Raw genomic sequence first — 19,424 nt, 5'->3', positions numbered from 1 at the left:
CCCTTGTAGTAAAATTTAACCTGAATTATGAAAATCTCAATTGGAACTCTCAATTCTCCCTGGAGACTAGGATTGTTTGTATGAGTGACAATTACTAGATATTTTATATCCATTAACACATGAGGGATGTGGCAGTGTATTTAATAGATAAAACTGAAGCTCAAAAAGTGAAATCACTTGCCCAGGGTTGCATATTTAGGTGAATGGTAGAACCAGGATTCAGACCTGCTCTGATTCCAAAGCCAGAATAGCATTCTGCCCCTGCATTTGTGCCCCATTGGGGCACCTGTTGATGCTTTCAGGGTATTGAGTATCCTGGACAAGAAGTGTCTGACTTTCCTAAAAGAAGAAATAAATGATCAGGTACAGAATCAGGACTACCTTTCCTCTTAAACTTTCTGGCATTTGACCTCAGATTTGCTTTTTGTTTCTAGGTATACAGTCAACACGTGGCACTGTGCAGAATGGAGGGACTTCCGTACCCTACCATGTCAGAGACAATGGCAGTGTGCTCTCATCTAGGCTCTTGTCGCCTTCTCCTTGTGGAGTCCAGCAGGAATGACCTGCTCCTTCGTGTGCGGCTCAATGTCAGCCAGGATGATGTGCTGTACGCGCTGAAGGAGTGAAGAGCTTCACAAGGAAGGACTGTGATCAGATGTTTTCAAAGAGCTTGATTTCCTTTTTCTAAGCACATCAAATTGTAGCAAAGTATACTGAATGGAAATGGCTGTCATGTATTTTGGAATTTTCCATTAAATAATTTGCTTTTTCTAGAGTGTTTGAGAAGTTTGCAGACATTACAAACATCAGATTATAAAACCAAACCATCCTTCCTACTATAAGCCCTCCTTGTGATTTTTATTTGTTAGTGGCCCTGCCATTTACTTAATGGTAAGGTGGTATATACACAATTGTATGTATCTGTATAAAATAGTTGTGGAAGAATATGTAAGAAATTGGTTACATTGGTTCCCTCTGGACAAGAACTAGATGGCTATGGTCAGGGATGAGAGGAAGACTTACTGTATGTCATGTATCTTTTTAACAATGTAAATATAACAAACTTAGTTTATAAAAAAGAACTACTGGAAATAATACCAGTGACAATCCACACCAACAAATAGCTAGAAAATATAATTTTTAAAAGTTATCATAAAAACAAATATTTAAATAAACTTAGAAGGCACAAAATGTAAGGTATCAAGAAATATATGTAATAAAGAGATGTAATTAATCTCTAAATACAGATCTATTGCAGTCAAAATCTTAGCAGGGTTTTTTGTGTTACTTTGCAATTCTCATATTTATATTTCCAGCCAACAGTGGAACGGACATCTAAAACCTCCTTATGATGTAATAATCATGCCAGGAGTGTTTGACCCAAATCTGCTGATGAGAAAATTATCAGATAAATCAAAATTGGGGGAAAATATTACACAAAGCAACTGTTCCTCTTCAAAAATAGTATCACAAAAGACCAAAAAACCATGGGAGAATAGGGAAATGAGACATAGCTAAATGTACTGTGTGAAACTTGATTGGGTCTGGACTTAAGAGATACAATTATAAACAAAACTATGGACTATATATTATGTAAGTATTATGTAAATGTGAAACTTTGTGAGTGGAAAATACCGTAGTTATGTAGGAGAATGCCCTTGTTCTTAGGAGAATTATGATGAAATATTTATGAGTGAAATAGAATATCTGCAAATCTCAAATAATTCAGAAAAAAGTATGCACATATATTTATAACTGCATATAAAGGAGGATCCGTATCAGAATGAAGAATTACATAATAAAAAGGAAAAATGAGTCATCTACAAAGAAACCTGAATGACCAACAAAATGGCAACATAGTAAATGAGACTTGCAAGCCAAAACATTTCCACATGTATCAGAGAAGGTTTCCATGACCTTAAATAAGGCAACAACTGGAACCCAAACGCCCCACTGATGGGAATATAAATTGAAACTACGTTGGACATAATTTGGTAATATCTAATCTGGAAAATGCAGAAATCCTATGAGCCAGCGATCCCACTCCTACCCTAAAAAACATGTGTACCCCAGGAGTCGTGTACAAGAATGTTCATTGTAGGGGTACCTGGGTGGCTCAGTCAGTTAAGGTCAGACTTTGGCTCAGGTCATGAGCTCACAGTTTATGGATTCCAGGCCTACGGCGGGCTCTATGCTGACAGCTCAGCTTTCCACTCTATTGTACTGGTTTTTTTCTTAAACTGTGGTAGGCACCCTCGTATTTATGTCAATTCACACAAAAAATAGGAACTATTTTGAGTACCTACCATGTCCATGCATGCACTGCTCTAGGCACCGGAGAGAACTTGGGAGAATTTTATGCTTTTATGGAGCTTGCATTCAAGCAAATATTGTAGATCTGTGTATATATTAAATATTTCATTATAAAACGTTTAATGAGAAGAAATATGGGAGTGAAACTTCAACTTTTTTATTTTTGAAACTTCAGTTTTAAAGTGGTAAAGACGGTCTCCTTGGAAAATCACCCAAAAGCAGTAAGGAGATGGAAAAGCCCTTTGTCCAAAAAAAAAAACTGGGAGATTTTTTAAACCTCTAACTACAAACCGCAAAACAGTAATAGCTTAAAAGTTCGGAATTTAGGCAGGTGCGCGTTGCAAGATTTTAAGATGAAGATTCTCTTCAACGCCCCATCCACCCGCCATTTCATCGCCCTGCTGGTTACAGGCGTTATCTCGGTTTTAAACTGAAGCGACTTCATGAAGAGGTTCAATGAACACTGCCAGTCTTATCTTAGGTGTTCAACCCGCCTTCTGACTGGAAAAGGTACATTCAGTTGCTGAATGATTAGGAAACAAATGGTGAGCCCCATCTCTTTCTCTAGACTCATTTACAAAGACAACACTGACGAGGGTGGCAAACAAGCCCCGCCTCCATTCAGAGTGGGGCGGGGCGAGGGCGCGAGGCCATGTAGGTCAGAAGAGTGTGCGCCCAGGAGCTTCATACTGGGAGTAGGGGAGGAAGCATAGCGAGGAACTTGTAAATACAAAAGGCAGAAGACGAACCTACTGCATTTGCGCCCTCAGCGCTACAACCCAACACCAACCAACGACCCTCTCCGCAAGCCTCGCCCTACCTGCCCAAAGGCGCCTGCGCGTTGGAAAACCTCGCCCTTGGAGTCACCTGTTGGTTCGTCACGCCCACCTCGTATTGCGCATGCGTAGTGCGCGCCTTACGGGCCGCGGAGTCACGTGTGAGGGCGCGAGCAGTCTCCCGCAGAGTCGCTTCCTGTCACGGCAGTAGCTGTACCCGCTGCCACTGCGGCCGCCCGGGGGCCGCGGGAGCCCTAGGCGAAGCCGGGTGGATAAGGCCCGGGCAGGTTTTGGATCCGCCGCGAGGTATGCAGCGTACCTGCCCCTCGGCGAGGGGAGATACCGGGCGGCGGGGGAGATGGAGGCCTGGGGCCGGGCAGGGCTGCGCGTCCTGCCGCGCCGGAGTGGGGTCCCTCGGCTTCGCCTCCCCTGCGGCTTCCGCTATCCGCTTCTCTCCAGAATCTCGGCCCAACACCGACGGCCCTACCCGTTGCCCCAGAGCCGCAGACTCGGCATGTCTGACTGACCTCGTCTCTTCCCCAAGTTCGCTCGCTCCGTGCCCCCCGCTCAGGTGACGGCCCGCCATTCACCTAAGTCAGTGAACTCTGACGCTTGGAGTTACCCTGAGCGCCCCATCCCGTGCGCCTACATCCAGTTAACCTCGGAGCCCTGTTGATTTTACTCTCTGACGGTGGAATCCATCCGCTTCTCTGCCTCCCGTGCTCCCTTTGCTCACCTCTTTTGCGGGAACGTTGCGAGATGTTCTGTACCGAGAAGGCTTCCAGCCTCCATTCTCCTCCTACCCCTTCCCCTCTTTCGCCAGCAGGAGTTTCTGAGTCGTTGACCTGGTCCCTTCACGTCCACTGCCCTCAGGATAATGCCAAACGTCCTTTAGGCTTAAAGGTTTTTCTGTTTTGCCCCCTGTAGAGATTACAAGCTTCGCTTGTACCATTTCTTGTCTCACACTTTATGCCCCAGTAATCCCAGGTCTTTAGCTTTCTTGTGGAGACCACACTGTTTCTCACCTTAGAACCACTGTCAGGTTGTTCCCTCTTTTTGGAATTCCATACCCCTTCCTTACCTCCAACTTTTTCATGATGCAGCACAAGCATCACTTTCTCTAAGATGCCTTTTCTGTCTGTGCTGGATAATTGGCCACTCCTGGGGATCCCGGTTCCCTGGAGCTACCCTGTGCGGTTTTTGTCCACTGAAGAGGCTGCCCCCACCATGTAAATGTTCTTTGAGGGTTGAGACATGTCAGATTCATTCCTGCTCTCCCAGTGCCCAGCACAGATTTTCACATACTCCTGTGAAAGGTTGTGAGATCTCTGAATCAGAATGCTGAGTCAGATTTCTCTAGAGCAGAATGTCTATTAGGACTTTGTGTGGTGATGAAAATGTTCAGTGTTTGTGCTGGCCAGTGGTAGCCACTAGCTGAGGAACTGGACTTTAAATTTTATTTAATTTAAAGTTAAAAGCCATAGATGGCTACCATGTTTGGCACAGTTTTAGAGCCTTTTGGAATCCCACCCAGCCTGTACCAGCCCTGTTCCTGAATCTACTTTCCTGTGCCACTCCCCCTCACTCAACCTCTTGGGTTTAATCCAAATTGGTCAATCAGTTCAGTAAGTTTTATTGTGTGTCCACACTCCCCGCTTAAACCCATTAACAGCTGGGTCTCATCCCTTCCATCTCCCATATTGCTTGCTTCATTGCTATGATTCCAGAGTTAGTATTTCATCCTTTGGTGTTAAACATTGCCTTTTTTCTCTGGGAGTTTACTATAACCACACCTTACCACAAGGTTGCAGTATTGGAGGTGGGGCTTATAGGCTGCTCCAGTCTGAGTCTCTTCCTCTCCCCGCCAGACAGGTGTCTAGGCTGTCGAGATGCCAGGGCCAAGACCTCGGAAAGGCCCTCAGGCCAGTGGTCAGGGTGTGGCAGCTGCAAAGCAGGTATGGACATACACAGCCTCCTTCACTTCTCGGCCTGAGGTTGGGGGTGGGGATGGGGGGTGGTCTCTAGACAGCTTGGGCAAACGGGGTCACCTGTTTGACTTACCCGTTAGTGCAGAGACTTTGAGCAGTTCCTCCTACAGTTGGCAGAGACCCTGTGACTAGCCCCTGCCACCCACCTGTGGGAGATGAAGCCTGAACTCTTTTGTGTTTCAACCCAGGCATCCTCCTGCCATGGCCATCTCCCTATGAGTGATCTGGAAGATTCAGGAACCACCAAATTTAGGGTGTTCTGATGGGGTGTCAGCACTGTTATGGGTTTCTCATTTACTGCCATGATTTTGCTTGCTAGCCAAGGATACCAGGGCTTGAGGACTGTGCCTGGAGAGTTTTGCTACTTAGGGACACAGGGCTGTGGCCCAGGTGGGAGACAGAAGTCTATTCTCTAATCTGCTCCCTTTATTTCTTCTGGGTCCAAGTCCTGAAACTTCTTAGTCCATTCTTAATGTCTTAAAAGAGGCGAGTAAGGGAGGTTGTGGGATAAAGAGCATACACTGAAGTCATAAGACCTTTATTTTTAAATTCTAGGTCTGCCACTTACAAGGCTGTCTCAGTTTCATCTGAACTTGGAGATAAAAATAGGACTACCTTTTCCTAGAGTAGTCAAATACATAGAGACAGAAAGTAGAATGGTAATGGACAGGGGGAGGGGGAAGAGGGGAGTTGTTTAATTAGATGAAAAGCGTCCTGTAGATGGATGATGGTGATGGTAGCCCAACAGTGTGAATGGGCTTCATGCCACTCAACTGTATGCTTGAAAATGGTTAAGGTGAGGGGCACCTGGCTGGCTCAGTCAGTGGAGCAGGTAGCTCTTGATCTCAGGATCCTGAGTTCAAGCCCCATGTTGGGTGTAAAGCTTTAAAAAAAATGGTTAAGATGATAATTTGTATGTTAGATATGTTTTACCGCAATTAAAATAAAATAGGACCTACTTCTCAGGATTGTGAGAATTAATGAAAATAATTATATAGAGTGCTAAGTACAGTGCCTGGCATCTTGTGCTATTATGTTGTGAGTAATAATAATGGCAGTGTAGTCTTACTGGGTTCTTTATAGTCACCAGGGAGATAATTGTTCCAAAGGCTAATGTTTCAGGCCTCAGTTTCCCTATTTGCACATTGGGCTTCACACATAGTGAAGGAGTCACTGACTGCCTGAGACTGGCCCTGGGGTTGGGCCTCATTGTATGGTTCCTAAGAACCCTTCTCTGCTCTCAGCTGGGGCTCTTTGTGGAATTCAGCCCAGAGGACATGCTGCTGGGGATGGAGGAAACTGAAGATGATGGGGACCTGGAGGCTGAACTACTGGCCCTCACAGGGGAAGCAGGGGTCACTGACAAGAAGCCAGCACCCAAGGGGCAGGGTGAGTTTGTGTCATTGGGCTGGCTCAGTGCTGGGGCCAGATGGGTTCAGGCAGGTAGAGAGGTTCTCTCCTCACAACTGGCAGGAGCCCATTAGATATCCTGGTCCTTCTGATATCCATTCTTGTGCAGCATTCCCACCAAGAGGCCATCTTCCCCTGTGTGAAGGGAAGCTCACTCCTCTGACTGCTCCCCTCCCCATTGTGGACAATCATTAGTCTGATTCTCTGACTCAGGTCTCTGTCTTAGATGTAGCCAGGGCCCAGTATAGAGGAGGGGCTCAGCATGGACTGCATTGGGCACATAATAAATTCACAGAAATTGTGTCAAATGTGTAAGTAGATGATTAGATGAGCCTGGGTTTGAGTCATTGCTCTGCCCCTTACTAGGATTGCACCGTTAGGAAGATTATCTTTGGTTTTATTATCAGTTCACTCTTTAAAATGGAGATTATATTATTTATCTTACATAATTGTTGTGAAGCTTCAGTGGATGTTAAAAATCTTACATATGTGAAAGGTGTGGTTGGGGGAATGTCTATGAATAACTACAACACAAAAATGCCAAGAAGGGAACAACTTATTGCTTGTTGGAGGAGCCAGGAAGCTTTCCCAGCTGAGGGTCTTTTGAGTTGGGTCACAAAGGAAGAGCAGGAACTTTCCAGGTGGGACTTTGGCTGTGGAAGGGAAGGAAGATTTCTACCTGCGTGTGTCTTGCTGTCACATTGAATTGAAGACACTCCTCATGGACTTTTTCTGAGTTGCCCTGAGCCTCTGTAACCCTCTTCCCTCAGCTCCCCTGCCTATGGCCCACATCGAGAAGTTGGCTGCGGACTGTATGCGGGATGTGGAGGAGGAGGAGGAGGAGGAGGAAGGACTGGAGGAGGATGCAGACTTGCTGGTGCGTCTGCCAGGCTCGTGTCTGAGGGCTCTGTGGTCAAACCTGTGGAGGAGGCCTGGGGTTTGTCTCGTGTGTTCTGAGGTTGAGTGAGTGCCTTGCTCTTTTTGGGCCCATTTTCCCAACTACACTGTGAGACTAATCCCCTTTGGTGTGTGGTCTGAACTATGCATTTGGGGATTTTTAGATTTGTAGTGTTTACTGTTTTTAAGGCTCTCCTTGGTCAGATTAATGGTAAAAAGGACTTTTAGGCACAGTGACTGATATTGGGAAATATCGCTGTGGGGAAAAGGCCCTTTATTCTTACATCCTATCATGTATATGGCCATGAGGCTTCCAAGCTCCTGAGACTTGTGTCTCCCCAGACTGAGCTGCAGGAGGTCCTGGGTGAAGGTGAGGAGGCTGGGCCACTGGATGGTGATAAGACAGCCAGCCCAGGTGGCTCTGAGGAAGAGAAGGGACAGGAAAACATTGAACCTCCAGGACAGACAGCTCTACTAACAGCTTCAGTCCCAGCAGCTCAGGTAGGTTCTGGAGGGATCTTGTGTGCTTTTGATGCCCCTACATGTCTGTGTATAACATGCATGTAGCGTGGTTTGCATAGGAAGGCTGCAATGACCCCTCCCAGGGCCCTCCAGCAGCTGCCCCAAGCAGAGACAAAGCCTGAGAAGCTGCTTGGTGGCTGGCCAGCCTCAAAGGCCTCTCTGTTCTCCCAAACCACCCCCTACAGTCATTTCCTGGCTTCCACAGACTGTCCAGGCCTCTGTGTTTGCCTCTGACACGGCCTCTGGCCTCTCCAGTGAGTCTTTGCCTCGTAGCTTGAGGCTTTTAGGCTCTTACTTCTCCTTGAATCCAAGAGCTCCATTTTCTGGGGCAGCTTCCTTGCAGGGAGGGAGCAGCAGGGGCCTAGCTGGCCCTGGAGTGGCCATGCCCTGAACTGAAGTATCTACAGGCTGGAGGGCCTCGGGGACTGCAGGCTCTGCTGGAGGATCGGATCCACAACTACCGGGAGGCTGCAGCCAGTGCCAAGGAGGCAGGTGAAGCAGCCAAAGCCAGGCGCTGTGAACGTGGCCTAAAGGTGGGTTGGGCCTTGCCAGAGAGCAGGGCTGCGTGGAGTGGGGCAGAGGACAGTGGGTGAAACAAGAGGGGAGGCGCTTCCCCTCTGGCTTGTGGAGGTGAAGGATTCCTGGCCTGTCTTCAAGCAGGGTTCAGGCTAAGATGGCTGACTGGATTTCTGGGTTCTCTCTCTCTCAGACTCTGGAGTCCCAACTGGCTGCTGTGAGGAAAGGCAGGAAGATCAGTGAGGATGAGATTCCACCTCCAGTGGCTTTGGGCAAGAAACAGCTGGCTGCCCAGGAAACAGCTGACAGGAACCCTGAGGCAGATGCCCCAGCTCCCTTCATGATGGAGCCAGGTATCTGGAGACCTTTAGGTTCTATCCTAGTTTCGAGTCAGAGCCCATGGCCCACCTCCCCATCCTGCCACACTGTCCATTATCATCAGATGCACCTTCTCTGAAAGGTTCTCAGGCCAACCAGATCTGTAGGCAGTAGGCACTGGGAACCCATGGTATGTACCTTCTTTGACCCTCATGCCCCCTCTTCGGGCTTTTTGTTTCTTAATAGACAACCCCTGCCAACCTGAGACAAGCCTCTTGGGCAGTCCTGGCATTTCTGCCCCATCTGATTCAGACCCAGACCCACAGGCCCTGTTGTCAGCCCGACAGAGAGAGTATAAATTGGCTGCCCTGAATGCCAAGCGGGCTGGAGACTTAGACCGTGCCCGAGAGCTCATGAGGATTGGGAAGGTATGATGTCTGAATCAGAGGCCCTGTATTCAAGCCTTTGTTTCACATAGGGGGCCACAGTGACCTGGAGTAAGTCTGGTCAGGGGCAGGGAGGGAGGGGAGGAGGTTTCAGCCCAGAGTTTACCCTGGTTTTATGCCCACATCTGCTTTTCCTATTATAGAGATTTGGTGCAGTCCTGGAGGCCCTGGAGAAGGGGCAGCCTGTGGACCTGAGTGCTATACCCCCGGCACCTGAGGGTCAGTATGGAGCCAGTGGGGTGGGGCCTGCTCAGGGTGAGGTTGGGGGGAAATTTCAGGGCTGGGGCTGCCCAGGGACCCCCATCTACACCTCTACTCTGGGTCCCCAGACCTGAAGCCCCTCTCACAGGCTTCCAAGGCCCTCACAGAACCCTCAGTTGTACCCCCAGCAGTGGAGCGAGTGCAGCCAGTGATGGCCCCTGACACTCCAGCAGCCCCAGGTAGGATGGGATGGTGGGACTGTGGAGTGGGAGACCTAGAGAGAGGCAGCAGAACTGACACCATCTCCTGTATGCTTTCAAGTGGTCCCTGCTGAGCCACAGACAGTGCTGGATGCCCTGCAGCAGAGACTGAACAAGTACCGTGAGGCAGGCATCCAGGCCCGGGGCAGTGGGGACGAGCGCAAGGCCCGGATGCATGAGCGCATTGCCAAGGTGGGCCCACAGCTGCACAACCCCTGCCCCATGTCAGCCTTCTGTTGCTGCAGTTAGTCCTGGTCTTTGAGTCTCCATGTATCTGTCTCTCTTTCTGGACTTCCTACTGCCTCTGGGGTCTTTTTCCTTCTAAGACTGCTTTCAGTCTTCCTCTCCCTATGTGGGGCCTGTAGACTGCAGCCCACTGTAAGTTCTCCCTTCCTTCCCTTGCAGCAATATCAAGATGCCATTCGAGCACACCGGGCAGGACGGAGAGTTGACTTTGCTGAGTTACCTGTTCCTCCAGGTGAGTGGGGCTTGGCCTAGGGGCTTTTAGAGGAGGTCTCTGAGCAAGAAAGGGGGAAGGGGAAATGATTTCTCCTGTATCTGCCTCTACTCTGTGGGAGCCACCTCTCCCAGCCATGGCCAGGAAGACCCAGCCAAGGCCCACAGCAGCCTGTGCTTCCCCAAGGCTACCTATCCTCTCCCAGCTCTCTTTTCTTCCACAGGATTCCCCCCCATTCCTGGCCTGGAGCCCATTGTGGGCACTGATGGGGATGTAGTGGCAGCTACTTTAGCAGCTGCCCAGAAACTGGCTTCCTCGGAGGATACAGCCCCAGCAGAGGAAAATGAGGATGAGGATGAGGTTTGGCTCAGGGCCTGGGACTTCCAGGGGCTGGTGGGGGGAAACCCCAGATGAGGGGTAAACCCAGACCCTGTTGTTATCCATACTAACAAGCCCGGGGAGGTAGGTATGCTTTCTTCTGCTTTACAGAGAAAAAACTTAGCCAAGGGTACCCAGCTAGGGGTTAGCAGAGCTAGATTCAAACCAGGTCTAACTCCAGAGCCCTGGTTCAGTCCACATAACCCTGTAAGTTAGTGCAGCCTTAGGAGGAGAGCCTGGGTGGAGAACAGATTCTGTGTGACAGCTTCCTGGGAACCTGCAGGATAAGCTCCCAGCCCAGGCCCCAGTGGCCAAGAAGCCAGCACAGCCTGTGGTCCCTTCATTCCGTGCCCTGCCAGAGACCAAGGCCTCGAGTTCTAAGGAATCATTGAGCCCCTCTGGTGAGTTGGGGAGAAGAGGGATGGAAGAGTGAAGACTGTAGTGAGGGACAGGCATGATTCTAACCATTATCCCTTGCCCTTCAGTGCGCGAGCAGCTGGCATTGCTAGAGGCACGGAAACTGCAATACCAACGGGCAGCCCTGCAGGCCAAGCGCAGCCAGGACCTGGAGCAGGCCAAAGCCCATCTGCGGGTAGCCAAATGCCTTGAAGCTCAGATCACCCAGGTACGACGAGTTGGCCGACCCGTGGACTTCTCCAAGGTGAGTTTCACTTGTTTAAGCAGCTGGACTTCTCAGGCAGAGGAGGCATTGGCAGGCTTGACGGGCAGGGCGGTGAATGAAGCAGCTGCTTGGAGGGGATGCGATGCAGATAGGATGCAGACAGAAAGAGCTTGTTGCTTATGCTGCTCTACCCCATTGCCCGAAGAGAGACCAGGGAAGGCCACGCGGGCTGCCTGTGGTCAGAGATGACGAGGCATGGCAAGGCTAGTGGAAAGCAGAGCAAAGCTTGGGATAGAATGGGGAGGCAATGAGTTCCCATCACTGGAGGTTAGTAGAAACTGGAGAAACATTTAGTTTTGATTCTGCATTTGTTAGGCTCAGTAGAGGAATAATCTGACTCTTGGGGCCCCTGAGGGGCCTTGTGACCTGAGCAGGTCCCTTCACCCTTGACGGATGAGGAGGGTGACTTCATCCTCATTCACCATGAGGACCTGCGACTCTCCCAGAAGGCTGAGGAAGTATATGCCCAGCTACAAAAAATGCTTCTGGAGCAACATGAGGTCAGTGGACTGCTGGTCTGTCTTCCCCTTTCAGTGCCCACAGCATCCTTTGGGTAAAGTTATGGGGCCCAGATCAAATATGCCTGGATTCAAATTCTAGCTCTTCCACTTACTGGTTGTGTGACAATGGGTAAAGTACTTTATAGATGGAAGAAAGTTTTAAGGGAGATGGATATAGATGTATATTTTTGTATGTGTATATCTATCTGAACTGCTGCCTTTAAGTCTGCTTGTGAAGTGATGTTTCTATTAGGTTTTGAAGGAAAAATAGGAGTTTGCTAAGTGAATTTTGGGGAATGGCTATCCTCAGGAAAGGAAACAACAAAAACTTAGGCAGAAGAGTCTGATGGAACTTGGGAACAGTGGCCTTGGATATGGTAGGTGTTGGGAGAAGGAGGGGTGAGGCTACAGAAGAAGGTTGGGACTTTCAGAAGTCAGGCTTCAAATGCCAACCTAGATGTTCCACTGTGGGCTCTGCAGTCACTCTGGGCCCTTATTTTTAGAAGTGCCTGCTATTCTCCAAGCAGTTCATGCACCAGGGCAATGTGGCCGAGACTACCCGGTAAGTGCAAGGCCTCGGGCTGGGGCTTATTGGGTGGGAAGGAGAAAGTGAGCCCTGCAGTGCTGACATGCCCACCCATCCCTGTCAGGTTTGAGAAACTCGCTCAGGACCGTAAGAAGCAGCTTGAGATCCTACAGCTGGCCCAGGCTCAGGGCCTTGACCCTCCCGGCCACCACTTTGAGTTGAAGACATTCCAGACTGTGAGGTGCCAAAGCCTAAGGGAAACAGTGGCTCCATGCAGGGATAGGACAAGGGACTGGAGACTTAGGCCCCTATAGTGAGGCTTCCCAGGCTTGGCCTGGCCATAGGCGCTGGGGTTGGGAGGAGTGGGCTTAGCTACCTGCCTGTGAGAAGCTCAGAGCTGGGTGGTGGCTGTGGAAGGAACTCTGGACTGGAGGTCATATAGGTCTGAAATCTATCTGTATACCAGCTCTGCCACCGTTAGCCCAGACAATCTTTGCTTCCCTGGGCTTACTCTCCTGACCACTTCTCCACTGGGCAGGCAAACAGGCACTGGAAGAGAGGACCTTTCCTACCACCTGCTTCACTTTGTGCTTTCTCCTTGTTTCTTGGCTGTAGGATCTTCTCAGAACTCAACAGCACAGAAATGCATCTGATCATTGTCCGGGGAATGAACCTCCCAGCCCCTTCAGGTAGCCCAAGAGCCACCTTTACTTCAGACTCTTGCCCAGACACTTCACCCCCGGTCAATATAGAGAGGCATTGGCTCATCCTCCATATCAAGCACTAGGCTCCGTGGTACTTCTTCTGACCCTGACTCTCATTTCTCCTTCATAGGAGTGACTCCTGATGACTTGGATGCTTTTGTGCGGTTTGAGTTCCACTACCCTAACTCGGTGAGGTTCAGGGAGAGGTAGGATCCCCTGACACCCATCTTCCATCCAGGACCCTGTGCACAATTTCTCTGCATTCCCTGGGAGGTCTGGCTACAGGGAGCGGTTTGAAGACCCTTGGATGCATTCTTCACAGGGGGGAAGTCACTTCCCTCAACATTTAGCCTAGAGTTCTTTGCCCTATACAGCTGTTTTTTCAAGCTATCCTTACCTCTCCCATCTTACTGCTTTAGGACCAGGCTCAAAAAAGCAAAACAGCTGTGGTGAAGAACACAAACTCTCCAGGTGAGGACCGCTTTCTCTTCTCTCTTATTCTCTGATATGTGTGCAGCATTTTTTTTTTTTTTTCAGAGTGCTTTCAGATCTGTTCTCTTAGCTGGTTTACTCAACTTGGGAGATAAAGGTAGTTGGGGAAACTGAGGCTCAGAGAGGTAGAGGGACTTGCCTAGGGCCCCATAGCAAGGAGCTGGTGGAAATGGGAGTTGAATCCCATTTTGGTATAATCTGTGTCTAATAAGACTACAAAAATTGTCCGAGTGGACTTTCAAGGCCAGGACCTAGATGCTCTACCACCCTCTGATGCAGTCCCTTTGAATTGCTGGCAGAGAGAGGGGAGGCCAACTCTGGACCTCTGTTTCCACTTCCTCAGGAAATCCCTGGGAGCCCACGCCACTTCTTGTCTTCTCCCATTGCAGAATTTGATCAGCTCTTCAAACTAAACATCAACCGAAACCACCGAGGCTTCAGGAGGGTGATCCAAAGCAAAGGAATCAAGTTTGAAATCTTCCACAAAGGGTGAGGCCCTTGTTAGGTACATTGCCAAGATGGGCTGGGTGGAAGGAAGGGCTTCTGTTGCTGCCCCTATTGCTATTCAGTCTTCCTGCATCGGGCACAGCCAGCTCATTCCTGCCTTCCCTGCTTTTCCCAGTCCAATACCCTGCTGATTCTTGGTTCCCCAGATCCTTCTTCAGAAGTGACAAGCTGGTTGGCACAGCCCACCTGAAGCTGGAGCGGCTGGAGAATGAGTGTGAGATCAGAGAGATTGTGGAGGTAGGATGGGCAAACCAGACGACTTGGCAAATACCCCACATTCACTGAACATCCACTCCCTACTGTAGGTTTTTTGTGCCCATTAATGAAAAAATATCCGCAAATGTGCTGTAGACTAGGTGCTATTCCTGTTTCACAAATGAAGAGATTCAGAGGATCTGAGAAAATTTCATAGCATCACAAGAAGCAGTGATACTCTTTCCACAATACTCTGAGTCACCTAAGCTCCCAGGTATGGTGGCTCTTGAGGGGTCTGATCATTGCTGTCAACTTGGCATACGTAAATTCCTAGGTTTTGGGGGGCAGAGTTGTGGGTGGGGCAGTTGTCTAGCCATCATGAAGAAGTGGAATAGGCTCTGGACATAAAGCTGATAAGGTAGTTCCAGATTGGGGACCCACAAGAATGCAGCTAGTCTGTGTTTAGGAATTGGCTCCAGACAGCTCCTTAAACTTGTATGAACTTACGTGAATTTCATAGGCAGGGACTCTGAGAGCTTGTCTATGACAGGTGAGGAAACTAAGGTCCAGTGACAAGGGTGTTCCGTGAGCACAAATATTGTGTCCCTGGCAGACCTCAGCCCAGATCCTTGCTGATGCATTTGTAGGCCAGGGCTCTTCCCTCTACAGTGTGCCTGCCCTCACTCCCTGCCTGTTTTGGGGGGGCCTGGTGGGGGGATGTTCTTAAGCCAGGTCTGCTCTGTGTTTGCCCAACTACAGGCAGACTTCTTGAGCCTGTAGTCCTGCTTTGTACTCTAGCAGCCCAGGCTCCTGCTTGGAAGGAAGGGAGCAGTGTGATGGGTGGAAAGGAACTCTTGGCCTGGGTTCTAGTCCTGACCTTGCCACACAGTGGTTTCGTAGCCTTACCATTCACTACTTTCTGAGCCATCCGTGAAGTATGGGTTTGGGCTTAGTGGTTTTCAGGCTATAGCATGAAGCCAGAGCATTTTTTCCAGGAACTGTGAGGAAACTGAGTGGGCAGAGCTCTGGGTTTCTTGTCTTTTTAGAGCATTGACACTTCTTTGGATTTCCATGTTAGTTTTTATAAGACTTAACCTAAAACCACCAAAAAGCAGGAGGGCAGCGTTGTCATGGAGACTCTTGTGTTGACGCTGAAGGACAGTTGAGCTCCTTTCTTTCCTGTGAGCATAGGGAGCGGTCTGCTCCCAGCCCCTGGCCCATCTCACTTACCGTCTCCCTCTGTGGTCTTCACAGGTCCTGGATGGAAGGAAGCCCACTGGGGGCAAGCTGGAGGTGAAAGTGAGGCTGCGGGAGCCTCTGAGTGGCCAGGATGTGCAGATGGTCACTGAGAACTGGCTGGTCCTGGAGCCCAGAGGCCTATAAGGTGGGCATCCATCTAAGTCCTCAAACTTCTGCCCTCAGAGACCCTTCCAGTACTCCCCTCCTATCTGGGGAGAAGACGTAGGAATTTCTCATCTGTGAGGACAACTAGGGAGGCAAAACTGTTGGGTAGGGCTTGGGCTGAGTTTCTCATCCTCAAGAGAACTGGGAAGGGAAGTTAACCTTCCCAGGTCTGTCGCAGGAAATCTTTTCTAAACTGTTAGCATATTCACTGCGGTTTAGACTTACTGCGTATGCTTTGTGCCCTTGTGCAGGAGATTGTCAGTACTGGGAGAGGAGTCAGGCCAGCAACTGTGTGCAGGAGCATACTTTTCTCAGCTCTGCTGACTACAGAAGCCTTTGTACATAGGAAGATGCTGCTACTCAAGCACCAAAGATCTGTTAAGTATGTGCATTACTGACACACAGCAAGGTCTTTCCTGTTGCTGGCCCCTCCCTGGACCTCCACAAAAGCAGGCTGGATTCCAGGAGTCCCCTCCCCCCTTCCCTTGCCTCCCCCTCCCGCTGAGAGAAGGCAAGGATAGCCTCATCGCTCTGTGACTGAGTCTTACAGCCCCTTAACCCCTGTTTGGCAACTGTGTGGAGCTTACCACAGCCTCCAGTTGCAACGTTTCTGGATGTGCCTTTAAAAGATCTAACTAAGGGATGGGAGAACTTGAGGGTGATCGGGAAACCCCCTGCCTAGGGTGCAGGCAGGGTTCCGTGACTCCTGCTTAGTCAGTGGCAGCCTATCCCACATGACTCCGTTTACCCCAGCTGTGCCTGTGCCTTGGTTCCTGACTGCTGCTGCACTCGCCTCCCTGCTTCCCAGAGCTCTCAGTGGAGGAGGAGGGAATGTGTGGTGGGAAATAAGGGTGAGGTTGGATCTCGGGTTTGGTCCATGCATTTAAGACTAAATGACTGTTAACTAGAAGAAAAAAAAATAATATATATATATATATATATATATACACATATACATATATATGTATGTAATTTTATGTAGCCGTTTTTATTTAAGAAACTAGATCTAATTCATTATAGGGGTTTTACACTCTATATGAAGAATGATCATCAAAGTCCTAAATAAAAGCCCTGTTCCCTGTCACTTTTAAAGCAGGAGTGGCAGTAACATTTGTTAATTGACAGAAACTGCTGCTATGGCTTCCTCTTTTGAGAGAGGGCAAGGGGAAGCCTTGTGTCTTCCGAGGATCAGTGAGAAGAATCCCTTAGTTCCTTCCTAAGAGATCCTCCTTTGGCTTTGTTTTTCTGAATGGATGGAGACGATGGAGGGATTTGTAAATTACAATAGATTTAATATTCAAAACTGCAATATTTTGCATTTCTTAGAAATAAACTTTAATATCTTATCCCCCCCCCTTTTTTGAAGCATTAACTTAGGTTCAACAAAGCATTCCTCAAGATTTTTTAAAGGCTACGAGTGAAGCAAATACATTCAGCTTACTGGTCACTATAGTATTGCATAAGCACAGCTCAGGGATTGAGCTTTTATGTGTCTTTTCCCAGGATAGGGCTGGACCATGCTTCCTGCCCTTAAGAGTAGAGCTGTTAGTGGATAACAGGACAGGAATGACAAGACTGTTTTCTAAAAGCTTTCTGGCCAGTCTTACTTACCTATGTGTGAACTACCAACATTTCCACAGATGTGAGATTTAACACTTCATTGCAATCCTATCTGTGTGTCAAACAAGCAGTAATCTAGAATTAAAAAGGATTGTTGGGCTTCTTAAGGTGACCTAGAGCAAAGAGGGGTGGTCAGGAGGGTTCCTGACCCAACCTAGTCTTCCCCTAAGGGTTTGCACCCAACATGGTGCCTACTAAGAGGGCCACATGGACAGCTGTGGCTATTTATCCTCAAAGGTTTCAACAACCAGCCCTAGGAATTTTTGAACCCAGGCCTGTGCTAGAAATGCCCTATTCCAATGTGATAGGAAGTTTTCTGTGCCTCAAGGATTTCCCTTCACAACCTGTTCTACTTCAGTCTGTTTCATTACCCTTTGCTTTTGGAAAACAGAACCTCCAGGCTAAGGAAGGCAAGACAAAGCCGCCCATTGGACTTGAAACTGAGATTCTTAAAAGGCCTTTGTTGCAGCCAAGGCATGCAGGGGTCACTGGTAGTGGGAGGAGCCTACTCCGCCTCCTTGTCCCAAGATTTGTCCTAATGTAACAACCAAACATCAGAGATCAGTGATTCCTGGGCAGTTGGGAACCAGGCACAACCCAAATAGCTTTACATTTTAAATTCTTCTATCTAGCTCAAGACATGCTTTCTTCAGAATTACTGAAATGAACAAAATATGGAATAAAATATTTTTTTAGAAATTTATCTTATTAAAGGGCAAAAATATTTTGTGACTTTAACATTACTTCCCTTTCTTACAGCACCATTGTGAAACCTGCATTATTACTTCTAAATTCTGAGCATGTTTTCTAAATGTTCCTGGGCAGCTCCTAAAAGATTTTGTCCTTTAAGTAAAAGTAGTTCCTTTTAGGATGAAACTGTGGGGCTGAGACTGGTAGAGCCAGGAAGCTTGCACCTGGTCCAGTGCCATCACAGACAGATTCTTCCCTCTCAGGGCCTCAGATTCCCAAGCTCTAAACTGGGCATTATCATTCCTGCTCTATTCTTTGGCCCTTCTGGCCACACATTCAGTCCCTAAAAATCTCATTACCATTATTATTAAAATAGAAACCACTACCACAAACATGTTATAGAAACAGTGTTCATATTGCTTGATGACTGAAACACATTAGATGCAAAAATTATTCCCCAGTGGTTAGTTATGATAGAAGTAAATCCATTTTGAAATTTGGGGCCCACCAGCATTCAGGAACCACTGAATCCACTGTGGATGATGGAAGACATTAGATGGGAACTTAGAGCAAAGTTTCTGTAGCCCTGGAGACCAGCAAGTGCTCAGAAAGTGTCAATAAAAATACATGGAGAAACTACACTGCCTGGCATTTGGTAAGAATTCAATAATTTTTTAAAAAATTCAGTAAGTTACCACAATGGCAATTCTTTTTTTCCTTACAAAGATCTCTGTATCTCAGTCTTTTAAGTTTATATTCTAGAAAATTTCCACTTATTTAGAAATGTGAGGTTTCAGTCCTCCACTTGATAGAATTCTTATATAATATATAGAAATAAAAAAGGGGGAAAAAGTAAACTAACTTTGGTTATTTTATGCTCAGCTCCACAAGATGATTTTACTAAACATAAAGGATATTTTATATAGTTGAGAACAGACTTGACTCTGCAGGGCCAGAGCTTGTTGTTTAATGGGAGAATTCAAAAGCTTGTACTGATCCAGAAGAAATAGGTACAACTGCAAAATGTACTGAGCAGGAAGATCAACTTCTATAGGAAAATCAAACCAGCTCCTATAGAAGCTCTAAACTTCTAAGGTGTATGTAGACCATGCTGGATGTTATACCCAGAATACCTGCCCCTATTAAGTGTTTCCTGTTTCTATCAGGTTTGGTGGGTGGTGGTTCCAGGGCTCAATCTTTGCAAGCTGGTGTGCTGTGGGCATCAACTTTTTTTCCCTTAGAAGCTCTTGAGTACTTTGAGTCTATGGGAAGGTCACAATCAGAGATCTGCAGCTACCATTAATAAAGGCTATGGAGAGACAGATGTAGATGTGGATCCCCACTACCATGGAAGAGGAATAAACCTAGCTAAACACACTTAAAAGGCCAGGCCTCTGGGCCTCTGTTTGGAAAACTGCTCTAATGTAGGATTCCACAGCCCATAATTGCCAAGTGCTAAATCCAACTTTAGCCCCTGGGGAGAAGCCTCTCCCTGTCCCAGAGGCCTTCATGAACTTCTAGTGGATTCTTGGGAGCTGTCTTAGTGCAGAGGGACTGACTCCTGTTTCCGGCTTAGCTAGGGCTTCAAGAAGATGGCAGTAACAAAGGAGTTGCCCTAGACC

At 48.0% G+C, this 19,424-nt stretch overlaps 2 protein-coding genes across 11 annotated transcripts in view; both read left to right on the top strand.

Annotated features, from left to right (window-relative positions):
- ORC1 (origin recognition complex subunit 1) overlaps positions 1 to 775 on the top strand; it is a 32,551-nt gene extending 31,776 nt beyond the window's left edge. For 5 of the 6 annotated variants that reach the window (XM_045477408.1, XM_045477412.1, XM_045477410.1 and 2 more), the window contains one exon: positions 435 to 775. In XM_045477408.1, coding sequence (XP_045333364.1) covers positions 435 to 626 — 192 coding nt within the window. In that variant the 3' untranslated portion in view covers positions 627 to 775. The remainder of the gene's footprint in view (positions 1 to 434) is intronic. The other variant, XR_006712303.1, reaches the window with a different exon arrangement.
- A 2,470-nt stretch (positions 776 to 3,245) lies between these two features.
- On the top strand, positions 3,246 to 18,441 carry CC2D1B (coiled-coil and C2 domain containing 1B). 5 transcript variants are annotated; one of them, XM_045477404.1, is made up of 25 exons: positions 3,246 to 3,395; positions 4,962 to 5,044; positions 6,322 to 6,466; positions 7,258 to 7,364; positions 7,727 to 7,885; positions 8,314 to 8,439; positions 8,616 to 8,775; positions 8,987 to 9,168; positions 9,330 to 9,405; positions 9,516 to 9,626; positions 9,709 to 9,839; positions 10,053 to 10,125; positions 10,328 to 10,464; positions 10,766 to 10,883; positions 10,968 to 11,143; positions 11,539 to 11,664; positions 12,168 to 12,226; positions 12,315 to 12,431; positions 12,806 to 12,879; positions 13,025 to 13,083; positions 13,314 to 13,365; positions 13,776 to 13,875; positions 14,040 to 14,130; positions 15,343 to 15,472; positions 15,744 to 18,441. In XM_045477404.1, the coding sequence occupies exons 2-24, from the start codon at positions 4,979 to 4,981 to the stop codon at positions 15,469 to 15,471; spliced, it is 2,574 nt and encodes an 857-aa protein (XP_045333360.1). In that variant the 5' UTR covers positions 3,246 to 3,395; positions 4,962 to 4,978; the 3' UTR covers position 15,472; positions 15,744 to 18,441. The 5 variants fall into 5 exon arrangements, with proteins under 5 accessions (XP_045333360.1, XP_045333359.1, XP_045333361.1 ...); XM_045477403.1 differs by having other exon boundaries at positions 4,958 to 5,044; XM_045477401.1 differs by having other exon boundaries at positions 3,272 to 3,395; positions 4,958 to 5,044; positions 10,748 to 10,883.
- Positions 18,442 to 19,424: the final 983 nt, after the last annotated feature.

The sequence above is a fragment of the Leopardus geoffroyi genome, chromosome C1, assembly GCF_018350155.1.
Source record: "Leopardus geoffroyi isolate Oge1 chromosome C1, O.geoffroyi_Oge1_pat1.0, whole genome shotgun sequence".
Taxonomy (NCBI): Eukaryota; Metazoa; Chordata; class Mammalia; order Carnivora; family Felidae; genus Leopardus; species Leopardus geoffroyi.
The sequence above is the reverse complement of the archived record's forward strand: the minus strand, read 5'-3'. Positions and strand labels throughout refer to the sequence as shown.

Excerpts from the sequence above, each read along its gene's own strand:
- CC2D1B (XM_045477401.1), top strand. The coding sequence starts at position 4,979 with ATGCCAGGGCCAAGACCTCGGAAAGGCCCTCAGGCCAGTGGTCAGGGT. Across the intron at positions 10,884-10,967 it reads GGAATCATTGAGCCCCTCTG|TGCGCGAGCAGCTGGCATTG; the intron begins GTGAGTTGGGGA and ends CTTGCCCTTCAG. Across the intron at positions 11,665-12,167 it reads TGCTTCTGGAGCAACATGAG|AAGTGCCTGCTATTCTCCAA; the intron begins GTCAGTGGACTG and ends CCTTATTTTTAG.